Source organism: Morchella sextelata (assembly GCF_020137385.1).
Source record: "Morchella sextelata strain SCLS chromosome Unknown scls_9, whole genome shotgun sequence".
Taxonomy (NCBI): domain Eukaryota; kingdom Fungi; phylum Ascomycota; class Pezizomycetes; order Pezizales; family Morchellaceae; genus Morchella; species Morchella sextelata.
The window spans coordinates 945,717-966,399 of NW_025408624.1; the positions used below are offsets into that span (position 1 = coordinate 945,717).

The 20,683-nt window shown below is 47.6% G+C and overlaps 4 protein-coding genes across 4 annotated transcripts; 2 read left to right on the forward strand and 2 right to left on the reverse strand.

The window, feature by feature from the left end:
* Nucleotides 1–1,309: 1,309 nt before the first annotated feature.
* H6S33_012931 (uncharacterized protein) lies at nucleotides 1,310–3,217 on the reverse strand (the record flags this gene model as incomplete). The annotated part of the gene is made up of 2 exons (XM_044844285.1): nucleotides 1,310–3,064; nucleotides 3,206–3,217. The coding sequence occupies 2 exons, from the start codon at nucleotides 3,215–3,217 to the stop codon at nucleotides 1,310–1,312; spliced, it is 1,767 nt and encodes a 588-aa protein (XP_044694640.1).
* A 5,445-nt stretch (nucleotides 3,218–8,662) lies between these two features.
* H6S33_012932 (uncharacterized protein) lies at nucleotides 8,663–8,944 on the forward strand (the record flags this gene model as incomplete). Its single annotated transcript, XM_044844286.1, has 1 exon — nucleotides 8,663–8,944. One exon carries the CDS (start codon nucleotides 8,663–8,665, stop codon nucleotides 8,942–8,944), a length of 282 nt encoding a protein of 93 aa, XP_044694641.1.
* A 1,829-nt stretch (nucleotides 8,945–10,773) lies between these two features.
* H6S33_012933 (uncharacterized protein) lies at nucleotides 10,774–14,530 on the forward strand (the record flags this gene model as incomplete). Its single annotated transcript, XM_044844287.1, has 6 exons — nucleotides 10,774–11,314; nucleotides 11,372–11,428; nucleotides 11,530–11,745; nucleotides 11,815–11,914; nucleotides 11,974–12,431; nucleotides 12,501–14,530. 6 exons carry the CDS (start codon nucleotides 10,774–10,776, stop codon nucleotides 14,528–14,530), a joined length of 3,402 nt encoding a protein of 1,133 aa, XP_044694642.1.
* Nucleotides 14,531–15,711: 1,181 nt separating this feature from the next.
* Nucleotides 15,712–16,108, reverse strand: H6S33_012934 (uncharacterized protein; the record flags this gene model as incomplete). Its single annotated transcript, XM_044844288.1, has 4 exons — nucleotides 15,712–15,720; nucleotides 15,793–15,909; nucleotides 15,974–16,054; nucleotides 16,106–16,108. The coding sequence occupies 4 exons, from the start codon at nucleotides 16,106–16,108 to the stop codon at nucleotides 15,712–15,714; spliced, it is 210 nt and encodes a 69-aa protein (XP_044694643.1).
* Between the last annotated feature and the right edge of the window lie 4,575 nt (nucleotides 16,109–20,683).

Genomic DNA, 20,683 nt, shown 5'->3' on the forward strand with positions numbered 1-20,683 from the left:
CTACAGATTTGAAATTTGAGATCTTTTTTTTTTTTTTCCCCTGGGCAGAGATATATCCGTGTTCCAAATGACGTCAAATATCCACCATTCTGCAACTCTTCTGAAACTGGGGCCGGGGGCGGGAGAGAGAACGAAGAGTGATGATAGATTTTCTTTTAACAGAGAGAGGGAGGGAAAAAAAAACAATAATTCCCCACAATATTTCCCCACCACACACACTCACCCGTACCGCGCGCACGAGAGCATCACACATCACATCACGAGACTACATACTCTATCTCAAGCTACAGTATGTGTATGTAGGCAGAGTCGAGTATGTAGGATGTAGGATGTAGGTAAGATGTAGGATTAGGTAGGTAGGTGTCCTTCCTGCTTCTCGAACACCAGAAAGAAGCATCACATACGTAAAGTAGTTTACTCTGAGAATTGCCACTAGTCCAAGTATGGCAGAGCAGATATAGAAATTCCTTTTTTGATAGATATATACCCCATTTTTTTTTCCTTTACCCACCCACTCCCGCCAGCCAGCCAATCCCTAAGCCAAAAACGAGAAGTAGTAAGAAGTAGAAGGTAGAAGGAAAAGTACAAGTGAAGCTGGCATAATTAAAAAACAAAAAAAAAGGGAGACGCAGGTGTAGAGTAGTAGAAAGCAAAAATCAATGCAGGGAAAAAAACAATAGTGATCCTAGTTACATGAAGGACTCGGGACCCATGGGTTCATAAGATCATGACATGAGACTTGCACATCATTAAAAAGAAAAGAAGAAAAAGCAGCGCAAAAGAAATAGTAAAAAAAAAAAAACCAAAAACCAGAGAGCGCCCCAGTAGTAATTCCTCTCTATAAAAATTTATAAAAATAAACGAAAAAGAAATAACCAAATTTTCAATCAAAGAAAAACATGAGAAAAAGGGTACAATGTAAAACCAAGGTCGCGGTGGTAAAACGCGTTCGTAGAAAGAAACCAGGGGGGTTAAGTGGGGGACGTTGCGGGTCTCCCTCTCTCTCTCTCGCGTTACACCAACAACCAACCCAACACCCAACAACCGTAACCAAAAAAGAAAGTATTAAAACTACAACTATTAGAAATAACCGCTGCAACGAATGGACAGTACGGCGCGCGAACGAATACAGAAAGGAAATAAGAAGAAAAAGCAACCTCAAACGAAACAGTAATGAAACCTCACCAAGCCTATCCATTAGCTCGCCCAAACCTTCTTTTTTCTAGAGTACCCCACAATAATAAAAAAAGGGTGATGATGCGCCGGGATTACCCCACTTTATTATTAGTGACTGAGTATCGCGTTACGGTTACTCTGAGTGGTTTTCCCCTCGCTCTTTCCCGCCACGAGACGAGCTGTTTGAAGCTCCCGTCGCTACTCCTGCGGCTCCAGGAGTAACAGAGTCACTGACGCTCAACCCCGCCATTCCGGGCACCAGGGTAGGCACTCCCGATGGTTGTGCCAGACTAGCCCCAGCGGGAGGCGCAGGAGGAACCGGGTATTTAACTCCATTCTCATTACTCAGGGTGCCAATATCGGTAGCTTCCATTTCCTCCGACACTGTCGGAACGCTGAGTGTGGCACCATTAGGTGTAGCAGTACCGGGTGTGGACACACCGAGCCCCGTTTTTCTTTCCAGCCTTTCGTCTGCCCCCACGGAGCTGCTCACGCTTCCGGCTCTGCTTCTCGCTAGAGCTGGGCTCACAAATCCACTCCCCAACCCCGCGCCGCTGCCACCGAGAGCCAATTCACTCCCGGCCCAGCACCCAAACCTTCTCACGAGACCTCCTATCATCTTGACAAAGAACATGTGCACCTCGACAAAGAGCTCTTCTCTGCCGACCAACTCCGCTAGCCCCTTCTGGTTGACGCCGAATCCGTTCTCACCGGGCGGTCTTCTGCGGAGGAACCCTTCGGGCCCGCGAGAAGCGACGGAAGAGAACGAATTGTTCAGTAGCGGGGGTACCTGTGCATCCTCTTGTTGCTTTTTGGCTGCCAATTGCTTGATGCGGTGCACTAGGGTTTCAAAAGCCGAAACCACGTACTTCCATGAGCTGACGACTATCTTCTGGTCAGGGCATATGCAAACCAGTGCATAGGAGCGTCTTCCTCCCCGAGCTTTGGGATCAGGAAGCCGAAACACATAGGCAATTGTATAGCCTGCAAGAGGGTCCCCGAACATCATGGGACCTGTTTGGGCGGGTATCAGCTCGCAAGAGAGCGTGCGAACGCATGCCTGCCGCAGGGTAGTGTAATGTGCAGGCACAGTTGGAGCTCGTGTAGAGATATATGTCAATTGATGGGTGTGCGTAGCCAGCCCGTTTGTGGAGCTCCCTTGAAGTGCTCCGTCATCAGACGCAGGGGCAGAGTGAAAGTAGGTATGCGCGCCAGGGGACGAAGAAAGATGACGAGCATCGTCATTCTGGCGTTGAACAGCTCGGAGATTTGAGAATTGGCTTTCTGCCGGCTCTTCCTCGTCTTCGCTGCCGGATGGGGTGCAGGCAAGAATTGATTCCTTTGTACGCAGCGTAGGCCGCGTGACAGTGCCATTGGAGGATGTCTTTTCCTGAAGGCCCTTTGGAAGGGTCATACTACAGTTCTTGCAGGTATCACCACCGGCAGAGACCCCTGTCGTGGAAGCCGCTGATGGACCTGCATATCCTGGACCTGCAGTAGCAAGGGAGGCACTAGAAAGTACAGGGCTCCTCGGTGATGGAGGTGGTGTCTCCATTGGGGTGGAGACATTAGATGATGAGGCTGAGGAGGTAGCGGTCCCACCATGGCCAAGGAGAGATGTGTTTGGACGGAGACCCGAGGCGCTCGGGGAGGCCAGGGTATTTAGGGCAGGGTTACTCTTATTGAGATGGATCGAGCTGTTATGGGAGAATTGGGGGGGTGCTGAGCCAAATTGTTGCTGCTGTTGCTGCTGCTGCTGTGGCGTAGAAGGGACAATCGTGCCTGAGCTTGCAGCAGAGGGACAGCACGTCGTGCATGTCGGGGGGGTCACTTGAGTGCAGATGATTGACGTAGGACCATGGATCTCGCAGAAATGCGCGAGGGACACCTGGTGACGGGAGATCCCATTAGCTATGCATAATTTACACGCAGGCCCGGGACTGGGGGTATCAATGAACGAGGGGGGGGGTTAGAGTGGAAGAAGGGGGAGGGGTTCGAGTCCGATGAAATGCAGAAGGGATCAGCATACAATGAAGTTCATGATGGGCTAGAATCCCAAGACGGGAGAACTAAGAGCTCTCTCGGAATAGCAGCAACTCTGTTTCCAGAGGCGCGCGGTAGTTGTGGTGGCGGGGTAGGTGCCTTGAAGCTGCTGTTAGACGAATACCACTATTATTGCTTTTGTGGGTAGGTTTTTTAGTGGTAGTAGTGCCTACTTCTTTTCCCTTCTTCGTCCGATTATTTCCTTGGGGACTACCGCCTTCCGCGAGTAGACCTTCTCACGGAAGGATGTCGCGTGGCGCGATGGTGATGGGAGATGGTAAACACACCCGCGTAGTGGTATTGGGGGGGGGGGGGGGGGTGGGCGAGTAAGTACAGTGTATGTAGGCAAGTGGGTGGGTTTGGGTCAAGTAAACGTTCTGTCGGTAGGTGGTAGGAGGTGGTAGTGGGCAGGTAGCGGTAGGTACGAACTCTGCGGTGGGTAGGGTAGGAGGAGACCTAACAGCAGCACGTCTAGACTACCAGTGACTAGTGCGCCAGACAGGGTGAGTCGACAGGCAGTTTACAGATAAACGTACAGGCTGTCAGACCGGGGGGGGGGGGGGGGGGGGTAGGAAGGACTGGCGGCTGCGGCTCAATCCCTTTCTCTGCCTAATCAGATAAGAGGTACAGATCCTAAAGAGAACCTTCTGCTGCGGTCAAGTCGATTGGTAAGAATCGGAACGTGGTACTGCTGCTGCGAAACGTTGTCTGACTAGATTGAGCCAGTGATTGATTGATTGATTGACTGATTGATTGACTGATTGATTGACTGATTGATTTGGTCTTGATCTTGATGAACTCTCGGTATCGGTACATGCAAAAAATGTGTGCCTGCGTATGTATGTGTATGTAGCATGTACCTCCTATGCCTCACCTTAAAACTCCCCTCGCTGTCGCTCTGTCGCTCTGTTCTCTCTCACTCACTCACTATCACTCTTATTCTTATTCTACTGCCCTATCGACTATCTCTGCCTCTCCTCGATTCGACTACGCCTGGTTCTGATTGATTGATTTCCCTCCCCCCCTCCTCCGTTTCCTCCCTTCCCTTCCTTCGCCGCAAAAGTGATTTCTTGGTTTCACCCAATCGATCGTCTCCGGCGCTCCGGATGCAAACAACGAAACGCGAGAGTTGATCCTCCCACGAAAAAGCAAAATTGTCCCGTGCACCTGTATCGCTCATGCAAGTGATTTCTGCTGCGCTGCTGCTGCCAATTCGATTCCCGGGAAATAATTTATGTATATGGATATATATATATATATATAGAAAAAAGGAATTTCCCTCGACCCCAGGGTAGCAGGAAAGCCAATTGATAGATAGAGATAGGGCTGGCTGCGGCTAGGTATCAATCAAACCGAAGGGGAAGACATAGTGAGGGAAGGGCAAAGCAAGCAAATTTACAGTGGAAGCGACAGACACGATATACCGGTGCGATGGTAGTCCGATGGGGGGGTGTGCTGCCGGAACCCAAAGAAGGGGGGTGGGATGCAGCGGAAGAAAAAAAAAATGTCAAGAAAAAAGTAAAAAACGGAAAAAATCAATTCTCCAAAAAGCAAAAATAGGAAAAAAAGTTTACTTCTTGAGTTCGAGGGCATGAAGCTACATACAGGAAGGTCAAGTAAAGGAAAAAAGAAATAATAAAAAAAAAGCCTCCCGGTAGAACAACCGAGAAGCGGGAACACAACGTTGGACAGGCAGGGGAATTAAGATAAGAAAAGTGAGTGTGAGTGAGAGAAGCGTGGGCGTGGGAGTACTTGAAGTCTGAGCGTCAATTTGATATGTGTGAATTGGAGGTTCCAGAAGCTGGAATCCTTGCCCCCTCCCTCCCTCCCTGACCATATTAAACTGCACATTACTCTCTCTCTCTGCCTCTACATACTCTAGACCACCACCATCTAATTCTGGACCAAGGTCCAGACGGGGAAGGAGGCCGAAGTCTTTACTGAGCCTCCCGCAGCTCGCGGAGTCGGGATAGAGTCGGGATGTTACAATGTACATAGCCAGGCTGCCCGCCAACACCGAGAGGGATCGACAGTCGGGATGTGTCAGGCCCAAATCGTCAAGTCCCTATCGTGCCTGAGCGATATGATAATACTTTATCGTATTACCTAGTAGCCGGTACTACGTGACATTGTATATTCTACATTGCTGTACCACTCAATGGTATTATTATTAGAGGGATCGCCCGGCTCAATTAATTGAGTTGATTTGATTGAATTGATTGATTGAGTGCAACGTCGCTTCGTCCGCAGTACTTACACAATACACAACAACAGATATTCTGTAGATTTAGATTTGCCCTCCCTCCCTCCTATTATAAACTGGTGTACATACATAGACACGTATCCTCTGCATGGGATATCCAGCAGTCGTGTTGTGGCTCTTTTGACTCAATTCCTCATGATCAATTCCTCACCGCAGACCGCAGAGGGTGTGCAGCAGGTGCAGAATGAGTGAGTGAGTGTGTATGTGTGTGTGTGTATGAATTGTTTCCTCCACACCCTCACGCTCGCCCACCACCCACCCCCTTTTATCTTAATCTGCCCCCATGCTCCCATGCATCGGGCTCAATTGTAAAGCCAACCATCTCGAACCGGGGAGACAGCTTACAACATGCATAACGTAGATTACTTTGTTTTACAGTACACCTTATCCCAGTCCTCGCGAATAGGGCTCAGGAACTCGCAGAGTCCCAATGTTCCAGAGTTCTGTAAACGGTGGCCGGTGGTAACATATCTACTCTATAGCGTAAAAATAGCACCGATAAGTCTCCATGTATCCGGTGTGGTGGATGGACCAAGGCGATAAGAGGTCAGAGACATGGGACACTCCTCCAGCCTTGTACCCACGGTCGCAACGTTACTTTTCCGACATTTCTGATCATTGACCCTCATTGCTGACTGTCAGGGTGAATTCCTGCTTTTTCTACTACGAAAGGGCGTCGCCGCCAGCCAGCCAGCCAGAGAGCTTCCAACTCCTCACCCGACCCGGCCCCGCTTGCTCGCAGCTCACGACGTCTTTGTTGTCCTCATCGTCAACTTCCCCTCAAAACAAGGAATTGCTAAAGAACCGCGCAAAAAAATCAAAAAAAAAAAACCATCAACCCCGCACGGAGCGCGAACGAGCAAAGACGAAGCAGGAAAGGGACAGAAGGAAAAAAAATAAAAATAAAAAGTAGGACCCAAAGTCTCATCTCAAATGACAGCGCTGATCGTACCCCGTTTCCTAAGGGAGGTCAATCAACGCATCGGAGGTTTCTTTTGGCGCTCCCAGCAGCAGCTTGGGGTTGTGGGGATCGCAGCTTAAGGTGAGCATCGAGAAGTTCCATTTCAACAGGCTGGCTGGCTGACCACCCCACGTTTGTCCGCTCTAACGGTTTCTTAATCTCCAACAGGTTCGCCTGCCTGCCAGCCTGCTTGCCAGCTGCGCTCTGGTGACCCGGGCAGGCATGGTCGGCGAGACATCGACGATTTGCACGCCCGTCGAATCTATGGCTTCAAATCCGTCTATCCTGATTTCGGTTGCACAGGCGACGTATGAGCTTCGCGAGGAAAAGGAAGCGACCACGCCGAGCAACCGACCCCGTCGACATACAGACCGACGGGCGGAAACTTGTGCGTGGTTTTGCCCTTCCGCTCCCTCCACTTCCTTTTTTTTCCCGTACGCGTAGATGATATTCTTACCCCAGAGGGTAATAATCTCCTATGGGCCTTTTACCGTATGGGTCATAATCGCTCTGCAGTTGGCCACGCTTCCTTTGCTGGGGGTGGAAAACCGATTTGGGTCGATTTCGCTGTCGGAGATGGGGATCTCGATCAGAATCAGGAAACAACAATTGATTATTTGAATCCCCTCTGCTTAATCCGCATAGCATGTGTCCCATGTACTGCCACATGAGGGCCACGGCCACAACTCGTGCGCTGCGTGCAAATCAATCGGTCGCCGTTCCCACCGTCGAGGGCAGGGACAAGGGCTGGCAGGCTAGCAACGTTGCCCGTTCTATTTTCCCACTTTCGACTCACTGCTGAATCTCGATCGTTTTTTATTCTGCTGTCTGTCGGACCGTGACCCCCCCCCCCCCCTTTTCTCCTCCCCAGCAGGGTTGGCTTGGGTTCCGACGGCTTGAGCCGACCGACTCGTAGAGTGTTTTCTCTGCCTCTCTTTGGAGCCTGGCTGGGGGGACTTGTTTTACTTTATCTATCTGGCACCGATGAGAACGAGATCTCGGAGAGAGCGCACGCTTATCCTCTTTGGATGAGCGCTTTTTTAATTTGCGCGTTTCGTTTCTATTTTCTCTTCTCTTCTCTTCTCTTCTCTTCTCTAATGCCCTTCGCGGTGCATAGTAGGGTAGAGTACTTACCTCATGAAACGTTACCATGCTTCCCTTGATTTTGAGTTGATGAGATTGTTGCTTTCATCATAGGTACCGGCACGCGCGGTAGATGTTTGCGGTGTTTTCATTTGTGTAGGCCAAAGAAGCGTTTGGTCGGTGCCTGAATGCTCGTGCTCTGGGATTTGTGGTTTACCTACCGGTATATTCCTAGTAAAACAGTCCAAACCCCAACTCTTGTTTGTCAATGATTGATTAACCTGTCAACCAACCCCAAGCCCGTCAAGATCCAAATGGGTCGGGACCTTGGCCCGGCTAGGGTGAATTACTAGAGTTGCTTTTCTTTAGTAGTTAGCGTGGATACCTACTAACCCTCCACATGGAAGCTAATAAACAAAAGCAAGTCTAGTGATCCACCCCTAGCCCCAAGAGTCCTGTAAACATTTGGACCCTGACATGCCTAGGCTGGTCAATCGATCTTGACAAATAAGATTTGGGGTCTGGTTCTACCAGGAACGCAATTTGTAGAGTTTGAGGATTGCTTTTGACAGCCGGCATCTTACATACCCTCCGGAGAAGGGGGGAGAGCTTCGCTCCCATTTCCCTATCGAGCATGCTTGCGCAACTCAGGGTCCACAAGTTCCCGCGCCTTGCTGCGTGGTTTACAATTTTGAGTTTATCGGGGAAGGAGGAGTGAGTGGGGTCCGTGGGGCTCTTCAGGGTACTTTGCAGGCAAGAAGAGAGACAGACAAGAGCGATAACGCGTGTCCAAGAATAGAATTGGAGGTATGTACTCTACATGCAGGCCCAGGGGATCACATTGGGGGTTTGGGTCTTTGAGAATGGGGGTCACCAAGGCTGTTTTGGTGGGGTGGATTCGATGGATTCGAAGGTGGGGTTAATGAAGTCCTATTGAAGGTGACAAGGGGGAGGGTTGGATGCGGAGGAGGTAGATGCTTTGCAGGTGGAAGGATGATGTGAGACCCTGTAATTGCTGTTGACCGTAACGCTCCCGGTTCTCAGATGTCTTAGTATGTTCGATTTACGCTAAATTCTTGGCGACTTGGCGACTTGGCATCGATTCTATGGTGGTAATCTAACGGAAGGGGCAGGTAATGTCGCGGAACATCGAGATCGCACAATACTCTGGCAAGGACCCGGGAGAGTCTTGCGAACGAGATGGCAGCAACAAGGGCAGATGGATGGGCGGAATGGCAGGCAGGAGGTACCACCAGCAGCACCGGCAGCACCAGCAGCAGCAGCGCACAACACTGCAACGGTTCGGTGGATCAGGGCAGAGTCACTCAGATGGGATCAGAGGAGAGAGGTGGACTTGCTTGTTGGATCCATGGAGTCAGAACAGGAGACCAGTACCACCACTGGCCGAGCAGCAGTAGAACGACATCAGCCAGCAGCCACAGCAGCGTGCCTGCCTACAGGACCTAAGGTGATCAGCCCCCGGAAACACAATATTACAGCAAAGCACTCGTCCGTGTCGTCTCGTCAATAGAGATCTCCCTCGATTAGTTCGTTCTAACTGTTGATTCATCGAGTTGCCGATTCGATCAAATCAGCGTCCGCTTGCTTGTGCTCTCTAGAGCACTATTAATTTTATCGTATACAGCCTAGACCGCCGGAGGAGCAGCAACGCCTGGAGCCTGGTTAGCAGCTAGCTACATAATACCATACCTGCTCTAGAAACAGCACCTTTCAACTGACTGCGTATGTACGTACACACGGACATACCTAGAGTACAACAACCCATACTAGTATACTGCGGTCTGTACGTACATGTACCTACCCACGAGATTGACATCGGCATCATAGGTCGTCAGCAGAAACAATAACAACAAACACCGCCAGAAGAGCAGGAAGCATTAATACTCCTCACTGACTGGAATGCTGCAAAACGCGCTGCACGCTAAATCAAATAGAACCAGCAGAAAACAACTGAACAACAGAAACTCTGCAGAAACAAAATTTCATCTAACCCCTCCCCTTGCCCATTCATTCACGTATACTCACTCACCGTACTCATTTCAAAGCCTTACCCCCTCCCCTTGATCTTCATAAGCCCAAACTGCATCTCAAGCACAAGCACAAACAACTCAGGCATTGCTGCAAGCAATAAAATAATAATAAGTACGTGACCATCAGGAACTACAGCTGCCATCAAAGAAAAATAAGAAAATAAAACATATTTCACCAAAAAGAAGTCAGGCAAGGAGAGAAAAATAAAATAAAGAAAACTTCAATTCAAAGATCCCACTGGCTAGAAACCTCATCCGTCCAAAGAGAAAAAACCACTCGGATTTATATCGAACACGAACACCGCATAGATACAGAACACGACCCTCTCTACATAGCTTATTATTTCGCCTCGTTTGTTTCTCTGCTACAGCCACCCCTCCCTCGCCCCGAGGTTTCCCCCTTCTTGTGTTCCCAGTACCCTATTCACCGTCTTTCTGTCCCTGTTCCCCGTTCTACCAGTTTTGAATCCGCCCGCTCCCCACGCAAAGCACCTTGCAGCAAATCTGCCAACCCCCCCTCTCTCTAACAACCTTACCTACTATCACTCACAACCAAATTTACCCACACTCTACCAGCACACCCTCACGTACCTCCTCCGCTATCCCTACCTACATACCATTATCTTCTAGGCTAGGCAAATAAAAAAGGACTCGCTTGGTTCTGCCTCTGGCCCGACCAGATCTTGAGACACACACGCAGACGCAGCAGACGCAGCAGACCCTACCTACCTCAAGATATCTATCAACGGCGTGGCTCCTTGCCTACTTCTCCCCCTCGATCGCCCGCCACCGCGATCAATCTACAAATATTTCCCCCCCAACACAACAGTGAACAGTAAACCCCGAAAGTCTTTCTTAGCTAAGAGAGAGAAAAAAAGATCCTGAGCCCCTCATCACGCCGCCCGTTTATCATCACCATACTTCAAAAACACCTGTCTTTTGCTATTCTATATTCTTCTTTTAGTAACCACGTGAAAACAAATTAAAGCAAAAGGCGCCCAGCGGTATTTCTCCACAAAGAAATAAAAACGGCTGCCCCGGGCATAAATCTGGAGGAACATTCTTCCTCTCAGTACAAAGCGTTAACTCTGGCCGACGATGACTACTCGATCAACACCGGTCAGCCGGAACTTCACATAAACTTCGATCACCATACCAATTCAAGATCCCATCACCAAGAAAGCATGTTACCAATTATGTCCACACAACAGCAACAACCCTCCCAACCCGATCCTGGCCGCCCACACCTGAGACACGACCTCGACTCCTCCTCCCATCAGCAATTGCCCGTCAGACCGTCCTCTAATTCTGCTCTTGCTTCTCCTCCTTCTTCTATGCAAGACAATCATCATCGACATCAACGCCGAACGGCACTTGAAGATTCAAATTCCCTAAGGCATCAACATCAAGGCCCTATGGAACACACTACCACAACACACATACCACCACACCTACCTGGCATAGAATCAATACCTTTAAGGAAAAGAGAAGGAGGAAACAACACTATGGCGGGAATGTTTGATCAAGAGCAGCAACAGCAGCAGTTCACAAGAGACGGAAGGCCTCAACCTACACATCACGGAGACAGTGGTTTCACAAGTGGCAACGCTTCGATGTTTCCAAGTCCTCCACCTGAAGACCCGAGAGACGACGCCATGCTCGGATGGAAAATGCAGTTTGGGTCCTCTGGAGGGAGTGCGGCCTCGGGAGCCGGTGACGGAGCCGACACGGCCTCAGGTGAGATCGACCTGGAAAGCATCGCAGATAGCGGGGCTCACAATAGTGGTTCGGAAGATTGGTTCAACGCTTTTAATCGTGATGTTGGAGGAAATAATTATGCTACACTAGATGGTACGATACGATCCTTCATTTCGGGATAGCGTCTTGGCAGGGGTTTTTCTCGATTCAAACGACGATTTGATGCTGACGGTTATATTTTTTTTGTGTAATAGACGATCCTCCTTACTACCTCCCAAATAATGCCTACAAGAAGAGCGCCGTCGGCAGTATTTCTCGATACTCCCGTCTTAACAAAATGTATCCAAATAGAAGTTCAAGAACTGGTATGAAGCGTCTTCATCCTGCCGGTTCGATAGGACTCATCGACAGTACAGAGGAAAGCAACAGCGATAGCTTCCGAAGCGTCATTGATGACCTCACCATCAAGAGTATGTAACGACACTACCACATCACCACCTAACATGACACAAGTGCTAACATGTTTGTTTACTTATTAGACCAAAAACTCAAGAAGCGTCTAAAGAAACTCGAAGGTCTCCATGGCGGTGGTTTGGCCGAAGAGAAGTTGTTCGAGGTCCGAATGCATGGACTGCCATTGTACGACCCTTCGCTTCACCCCCACGTCTACCATTTACGGTTACTAATACCTTTATTAGACACAAGAAGCAGGAGCTTGAACGTTTACTACAGGGATTCGCTTCAACTCTTGACAGCGATCAATCACCCGTCTCATCATCAAAGAAATCTCCGGAGACTTCTTTGAGCCCTAGCTTACCCTCAATAAACCCTTCCACTTCATCGCTCAACATTGCCGACTCTGCATATGCTTCCAATTCACGGTCTGGGACCACATCGGTTGCACCATCATCCCATGTCAAGACAAAGTCTCATGTTGCTCGCTCTTCATCGGCAAGCGACAAGATGTCTGGTGGTAGTGTAATGTCTTCCTCTCCACTAGCACCACCTACTTCGGAAAGGGCAAAGATGAAGGAGGTTGTACGGAAGCTCGAACAACTATTCACCGGCTTCAGGTCAAAGAACTCTGGATCCACTCCCGAGAGCACCAATTCTGATCGTTCTGGTTCAAACGTTGGGAACGTCATACCCGAGGAGGGTGCGCGAACAGCCTCGATAATGAATCCCCTTCAAGATAGACAAGCAGCTGAATTCGTTGAACCTATAGTTGTCTCGCAGTCAGAACCACACGCTATCGGATCGGACGCGGTTACGGACCAACGTCCCACCAGGCCCAAAGACCTCGATCCCAAGCGTCTGACAAAGGCTGAAGACAACATTGAATATCTTTCCAATCTGACACACAGCGCAGTTGTAGGAAGCAGAGCCGAGGGATTGGGAGATGGATGGTTCTACTTGAATTTGATAATCAACATGGCACAATTGCACACCATCAGCGTCACTGTTCCGTTCGTCAAGAAGGCTATCATGGCTACTAGTGATAAGTTGGAATTGTCTATGGATGGGAAGATGGTACGGTGGAGAGGCGGTCTGGAAGCTACGAGGTTGAGTAGCGAGAGTTCATCGGGGAGTGGGGTTGACAGTGCGAGTATCACTAGTGATGGAAGTCCTGAAGATTGGGATGGTATGAGGAAAAGATCACCAAATGATTCGGATGGAAATCCCATGTCAATTGATCCAACATCAAAATCCGGATCACGAGGAAGAGTGAGCTCATCAAGCCGAAGGTTCCCAGCACTTTCCCCACAAAGCATGAGCGACAAATTTCACTACAAGCCCATGTTTGCCCAATCTCAATCATTTGACGACGACACTTCCAGCACTCTCAGCACCTCAATGGGATCTTATCCACGTGGAAGTTCAGATGAGGGGGGTATGACAAGTGTGACAAAGAAGACAACTCCATTGGACGGGCCAATCATCTACTACGAGGGCGGAAAATTCTGCACGGACCTGACTACTCAAGTTGTAAGAGATGGCAAATATCTCACGGGATTTCCATACGAGAGATTCACAAACAACCCAATTGGAGAGAAGCCGACACACGTGCCATCAAGCCCAAACACCAAAAGGGAAAGCCCGCTATTCTCAAAGGACACGCCACCGGCAATGCCCTCGGACAATGATTCTATGAATATCGATTCTGACACTGATGTGGGACTCCAATTTTCACCGGAATTTTCTTCGTGTATCACCCATACCCCCCCTCCGCCAATGGAGTTGGAGGTCTCTGGAATCGGTGGAGTGCTTCCGGATGACAACTTTGCAATTAACGTGCAAAAGAGGCATTTTTTGCTCCCGCAAAATGCCAACGGTGCACTGCCTTGTTCAAGGAAGAAGTTGTCCAAATCGAGAATTCTGAGGAAGATCTCGCATTCAATCCCGAAATCGTCGATCGATGTTTTCCAACAGAACGAGAACTTGGCCGAATCGGGTGAGGAATCATCCGATGAGGGATCCGAGGACGAGAGCAACTCGATTGTAGATTCTGGAGACGAGCGCTCTGCCGAATCAGATGCCGATGATTCAGCAGACTCAGACTCGGAGTCTTCGGAACCAGCCGTTACCACAAACACCCGCCGAAAACTCCACCGTCATAAGCTCATGAACCCCGAGCTTGTGTCGGCACACATCCTAAGGCTTGAACCTTCGCAACTTCCTCCTGCCAGCTACGGATGTTGGGCACCTTCAGATGAAACCTCTTCGGTTGATACAGATTCCGGTGCCGAGCCTCTCTCGAGCTCGGAAGGTTCTTACCTTCGCGCAATGTTGGGGCATGCAAGCAATACCGACTGTTATGGCAACTCAGGTGACGATGAAGATGAACTGAGCCATGACATCCTTGCCGCCAACGGAATGAAAATCTACCGACCTGCAGTACCCAGGACCGAATCTGGCGAGGCTGGTTCATCTGCCGCTACTGCTGGTGATGCCAGTGGTTACTCAAGCCCTGCAGTGGTTCCCGTCAACGAGGCCAATATGATCCAACCACCGACAATGGGTATCATGGATTTGGGTGGAGATGACTGGGCTGACAGCCCGGATAGTGGAACAAGTGGAGATCAATTCTCATCCTCTGCTGGGGATGAGGAGGATGGTTTTGGGATGTTGGGTGATAGGCCAACACTGAAGAGGGGACGCTGTTCTGGGACCTCGCCATCGGAAAGTGCTATTGGGCTTGTCCGTAAGGCTAGGAAGAGCGAGAGGGGCATCACGTTGGATGAGGACGATTACTGAAAGAATTTGTTTTCTTGTTGATTTTGGTTTTTTTGAGTACAAAGTTTTTGGCTGCCTATTTTAGCGTGTCTGGATTTTGGAATTATTTCTTGGGGGTTTTTAGCGAAGGATTTCTTATTCTATCCTGTTTATTTTTTGTTTTCATGCTTTGATTTGATATCATGGGGTGTCTTCGGAGCGTTTTAGGAGTTTTTTTTCTTTCTTTCCTATTCTTTATATATCTTGCATTGCATTTTTTGTTTTATTTCATACCCATTAGCTATTAGCTTTATGAATTTGTCCTGTCTGGGTTGGTTTCACGGTTTCTGGGTTTTCTCTATTTCTCTATTTCTACTTATTTCTATTTCTCTTGGATAAATTTATATAAAAGAGGCTCATGAGGCGCATTTTTGTTAAGGGCTCTATTAGTAAGTAGCCCGCATGCATGATGGAATTTGACGGGGGAGTTTTTCTTTTATGCCTGGAGCTTCATGGGTCTCTTTTTATTATCTCTTTCGCATATTATGTCGAGGGTTGGGGGTCGGGGGGTGTTGGAGTTAAACATGTTTTTTCCTTGCTCACTTCGAGGGTCATCACGATATGTAGTACGTAGTAATCGCGAGAAGGAAATCGATTTTCCACACTTCTGTTCTACTCTAATTTCCTCCCCCAGGTTGGGGGGGGGGGGGGGTTGCTTGGGTGTATATAGATACCTTATTTATCTGAGGGCAAACAAGAATAGGAATGGGAGATTTGGTTGAGCGCGGTCTTGTTTTAGCTTTGAAATTGTTCGATTCGATCCGATCACGTTCGATTCGATCGTTGGCATACGTTCGTTCAGCTACTCACTCACCTAGTTCACTAGTAGCATAGCAACTTAAGCCCTTAAGGATTTCAATTAGGTCTGGGGTGAGGGTCTAGGGTCGGGAAGGCTAGGAGTAGCCTTCCTTAACCTCAGCCCAACCCAGTCCTAGTAGTGCGAGGGGAGTCAGTGCAATAAGCATGTACCGTGGACAGTGCAATAAGTATGTACCGTGGACACGCCCTACTGCCATGTAGGCTCACTCAGGTTTAATCTAACAGTCACAGCGGATCTCTCGACTCTATTATATCGAATAATTATTTTATTTCGATACGTATGTATAGGTACATATACGCACAGAACTAACGCCTGTAATCACATTGGCACGGTGCGCGTACACTCACTCAGCCTAGAGTAGGGAGGTAGATATGTCGGTCAGGGACGCAAATAAGCAGGAATACACTCACTCATGCTCACTCACATCACCAGCAAAAAGCAAATATCGACAATTCTCAAGATTGATTGCGTAGTTTATGCTGCTGCTCTGCTGCTGCTGCTTGTTGTTCCTGCCTTCGTTTATCCCTCTCTCTTTCCTTCCCTGGCATGGCATTGATTGCTACTTGATGCTTACGAGCGAGTCACTAGCCATCGTTTGAATGTACCTGATATCGCACCTCGGATTCCGATTCATCGGTCCTCAATTCATCTACCTGGATCTCTGCCAGTGCTGTTGCTCTCTTTCTCTTCCCCTTGTGTTTAGCCGCGTATCTGTCTTGTTTGTCATGTTCCCTTACCATGTCCAGTGACTTTTAACGCGCTTGGTTCGGTAGGGTAGAGTATCTACTCGGTGTTGTCGCCACCTGACTTATCCTGTTTGCTCAGCTCTTTTTCCCAGGCTGGAAAATGGGTCCATCGATGGGGCTCAAGATCTGAGATCGATCGATGAGACCTGCACCCACGTGGTTAGAGTAGAGTTGGACGTCATATCATCTCGTTGATCCCATTGGAGCGCGGGGATAAAATGGGGGACCCTGAAGTGGAAATATGGGGACATGCCTTGTATGGGAAACGCTCAGAGCGAAATTCCGGGGTTATGTGGGTAAGGGGTGTTGCTCAGGGATTTTGAAAGCGTCTGGGGGGTTGGGGGGGTTAGGGGTACGTTTCCGGTTGTGATTCTTGATCGGAGGTTTGAGGATTTATCGAGAAGTTTTGAAATTTGGTATGTAACTAATCCGCCCTACCGGCATGTAGTTGCCGGTAGGTAGGTACATACGTATCCACTAGTTGGCAATGATCTCTTTTTTTTTGTTTTTATCCGTTTTTTTCCCTCTCCCTCGCTTCACGAGCAAGTAACGTATCCCCGGTAAAAACGAAGAAGGGAAAAAAAAAAAAAAAAAAGCAATTCCTCTTTTCACCCCCTCATATGCTCTCACGATTATTGTTGGGAAACGGTACGGGAGGACGTCCGCCGGGAGCAATTCAAGCATGGTTTCCAGTAGATTAGAGTGACTGATCGGAGCGTTCGACTCTATGTGTAGATTGACCGTTTAACCCGATGGATGCGGAATACTGTAATCATCATCAACAGTTTTCCGATGGAGGCTTCCATTTGTAAGACAATAACGATTTTTTTCTTTTTCACTCGTATGTTTTCTTGGGACCGGCCGGCAGGGAGAAGATCATGGTATGCCGATGCTCCTGCTGATGATGATCCGCGCAGAGTAATCATGCATGAGAGAAGGGGACAAATGTTTCTAGAAACGAGTAGGAAACCTGGTTTATCATCACCTTGCAGGATCTTATCTGATTGACATGTGTCACTACCCGAGTAGCAGCCGTGGCTTGTGGCTGACCAGCGGACGAGCCGTGGCTGTGACTTTTGAGGACTAGTCTTGATCTCGACCGAGCACTACGTTCCCGATTTAGAATGGCGTGATTCCTTTTGGTAGAGTTAATCATCATCACTCGGCTTACCCACAATGGGGTCCCCAGCGTCTCTTGCAACCAAATTGGGAATAATGAAAATGACCTTGAGAAAGGTGGAATAAGAAGTGGTGAAGGGTCTTCACTACGAAAACGCCTTCTAACCTCAACCGAGCAAAGAAAAGCAAAAGTGACACTGTTGTCAGTAGCGTCGTTAAGCCACACTCTATTTTGACGTCCTCAGGGGCAGAAGGGTCCTACCGCTAGGAGAATTGCACTATCAGACCCAGTGCCTGTCAATCGGGGACACCGTGGTGAAGGGTAGACTAGGACATTCGCAGGGTAGTTTGAGTGGAAACTTCTTTCAGTGTAAGAAAGCTTTTCGAGGTTTTCATGGATTAGGTAACGGGATGGGATTCGAAACTTGGCATGATTAGGAAGCTCTACGATGATTTTTTACACAGTCTTCCTAACCCATCGTTCTCTCGTGTGCACCACAGTGCCAGTTTAAAGTTTACGACGCCCATAGTAGTATGATACCAAACATACATAGTCAGTGACTTTCGTTAAGATACGATAAACGTTTTTGCTTACATCATGACTTTGACTAAACTTCACAGGAATTCTCATATTATTATGAAATTTACTCCGTGGCATGTGATATACATGTACGTATTACTCATAGAGTACATACATATACTTAAAGGTAAAGGAAGATAAAAGTGGCCGGGGGGATTTGTTGCCTTCCCTAGCCACCCGAACACCCCCCTCACCCGAACAGTTGAGTATGATTGGTACAGAAACCGGTTGACGTTGAATGTGTTCGGGTGGTGTTCGGGTGGCTAGGGAAGTCGTCTATTGGAACAAGGCCTAATTAACTTATCCCTTAAGCTGGCAACAAATGCTGACCCCTCAAAAAAAGCAAATTTTTATGTGGCTTTACTAACAGATCCTGTTATCTCTCTTATCAAATAATAGATCTCCCACACAAATCTAATTTCTCTATTAGGGGAGTCGTCTTGTGTTTGAGGACACACACCCTTAAAAAAAATAGTAACAGGGCTAGGGTTATCTTGATTTGCCACCATAAATCCTAGCCAGTGACGAGCGTCAAATTCTTTACTGCACCTAAGTACTACTTTGTTGCTGCGAGAATAAGTTTCCGCCAAATTTGTGCGTGAAAATGCAGTTGCCGTAAGTACATCTCATGCTTAATAAATACGCTTCTAGTTTACGATCACTAATCTACTATATAAAGGCATAAGGCCGAAAGCCAATCGCCACAGGAGGCGATAGTGTTTTTCTTTTTCAGGGCTAGAGCCAGGATTATATTATCATTGCTTCGTGGAGAATATACGGGAATGTGTAATGAAGGTCATAGTGTTGTATAAGAAGATACACGCTTTTTAATATACAAGTGGAATGCAATGCGGCCTCCGGCCGCAAATTGAACAAATAGAAGTTGTCAACCTATGGATATATTAGTACGAATACTTTCTAAGAGCGACTGGGTGAGGAAGTGTGTTTACATTACCATTCGGTATAGGTCTTTAGAACATGTAGTACGTCCATGGCCAGTCCATGGTCTATTCTGAGGTGAATAATAGAATTGGGTCCAATCCATGGTCCTTCCTGAGGTGAATAACAGAATCGGATCCAGTCTGATCGTGTAAGCACTGCACTATATATTGCTGTAGTTACATATATCAGTTCTTCCTTCTCAATAAACGGCTCACAATCGGGGTCGGGTGCCGCGGCACACCGACCCCTCCTTGCTCGCATGAGTTCTTAATATTAACATGTAGTTCATAAAAAGATATCTGGTAGTTCAAGGTTGATATATAATACTAGATATCTGCAATTAATTCTACCTATCACTAGTGTTTGCCCTTTCGATGTCAGCTCCCTTCCCGGCATTACCGGGTCCTATCTCGGGAGCAGTTCTTTGTCTGTACATATATCTAAGTATGTGCTTCTATCTGTGATATGCAGACTACATGTATATATTCTAACCAATAGAAATTGTGTGCGCGCGCTAATATACGGGTTCCTGGGCAGTCATTAGACAATCATTTTAATTTATACTTGGGGAATCGTTCATAGTTCATGTATGTATATCTCAGTTATATATATATCTATGCAACAGAGATTTCAGTCCACTCTTGCTAGTTGGCGCGAGAAACGTGATGGAGCCGTAAATACATATCAAATTTCAATTATAGAATATTACTAGCTCAAATTGCCTATTGTGATAAATATATTTTGTAGTGTGGTAAAATTTCTCTTTAGCGGTTAATAATAAGGCTTAAGAGGGTTTTTAAGATATTCTAGTCTTTAAAAGACCCAAATGTAGAGCTATGAGATTTTATAGTGTCTAGAAGGAAGATTTTTCTCTCATGACGATGACTGCGTCAGATATTATATTCTTTAATGCGGTCAGGAGTGGTTTTTGGATGATAGCTATACAATAGCAAGTGGCCGCTCACTCACACGCATAGCCGCAAGGAATTACTCTAATACGGTCTTGACAAAAATGCCACTAGACAGCCGGAAAAATTGCTTGGGAAGAAACCTGGATGCCTTACGGTTAGTACTGCTTTAAGGGGCCTGATTTACAGTCATAAGCAGGTACGTTGAGGAAACAGGTAGCTACAGGTGCTCCTTAAAAGTATACGTACATACGGCTGTGGTGGATGATAAAATTTCCAGGTGCGAATCACTACCACTTTTAAAGAATAGCTGCACGTGACTAGATAGGTATGACCAACATAGCCTAGATCAAGTAGGACTAGGCTCATAAGCAACCGGAAACGTGAGTGGATATTACTATAAAACAATTAAGCTAACTGGATTTCGGATCTCAAATGTTCTGAGGCGGGACTGAATATCGAGTGATCGCTCGTGACGCCAAACCCCCATACCCAGACCTCAAATATCGACTATATATATGACTGTTCATGGCTCTTAATCTACGCCACGTATAAGACTGTCTATTTAATCAGTTCAGATTAAGGCTATCGGTAATACTTTCGGAAAGATGCTATTGGCCTTTAGTTCGTTAGTTTCAGTCTAGACTAAAAAAGACTTCTAGAGGTCAAGATTAGATAACGAGGCAATAAATGGTACCTTTTCGACTATTTTACCGCTGGTATTATGGTTATTGTATCAGTATTTTCTTTTCGTTGCCCTTGGTAGAAGGATATCTTGCATTCCGATCATTGACCTACTGGCGGGAGCCACATTAGTACTTCGGGACCCGGATCGCGTTACCAATAATGTTCAGCTACATTTGAATCTCCAGCCGAAATACCGCCTAGAGCGCCAAGATTAAGTGTTCGGTCAAGTATGGGAAGGAAATGGGACTCTCATAGTGTACGTAATAGGACTTTATTTATACATGAACTCCCTTTCCCCCCTTTTCCTTCCCTTTCCTCTCTTTCCCTCTCTTT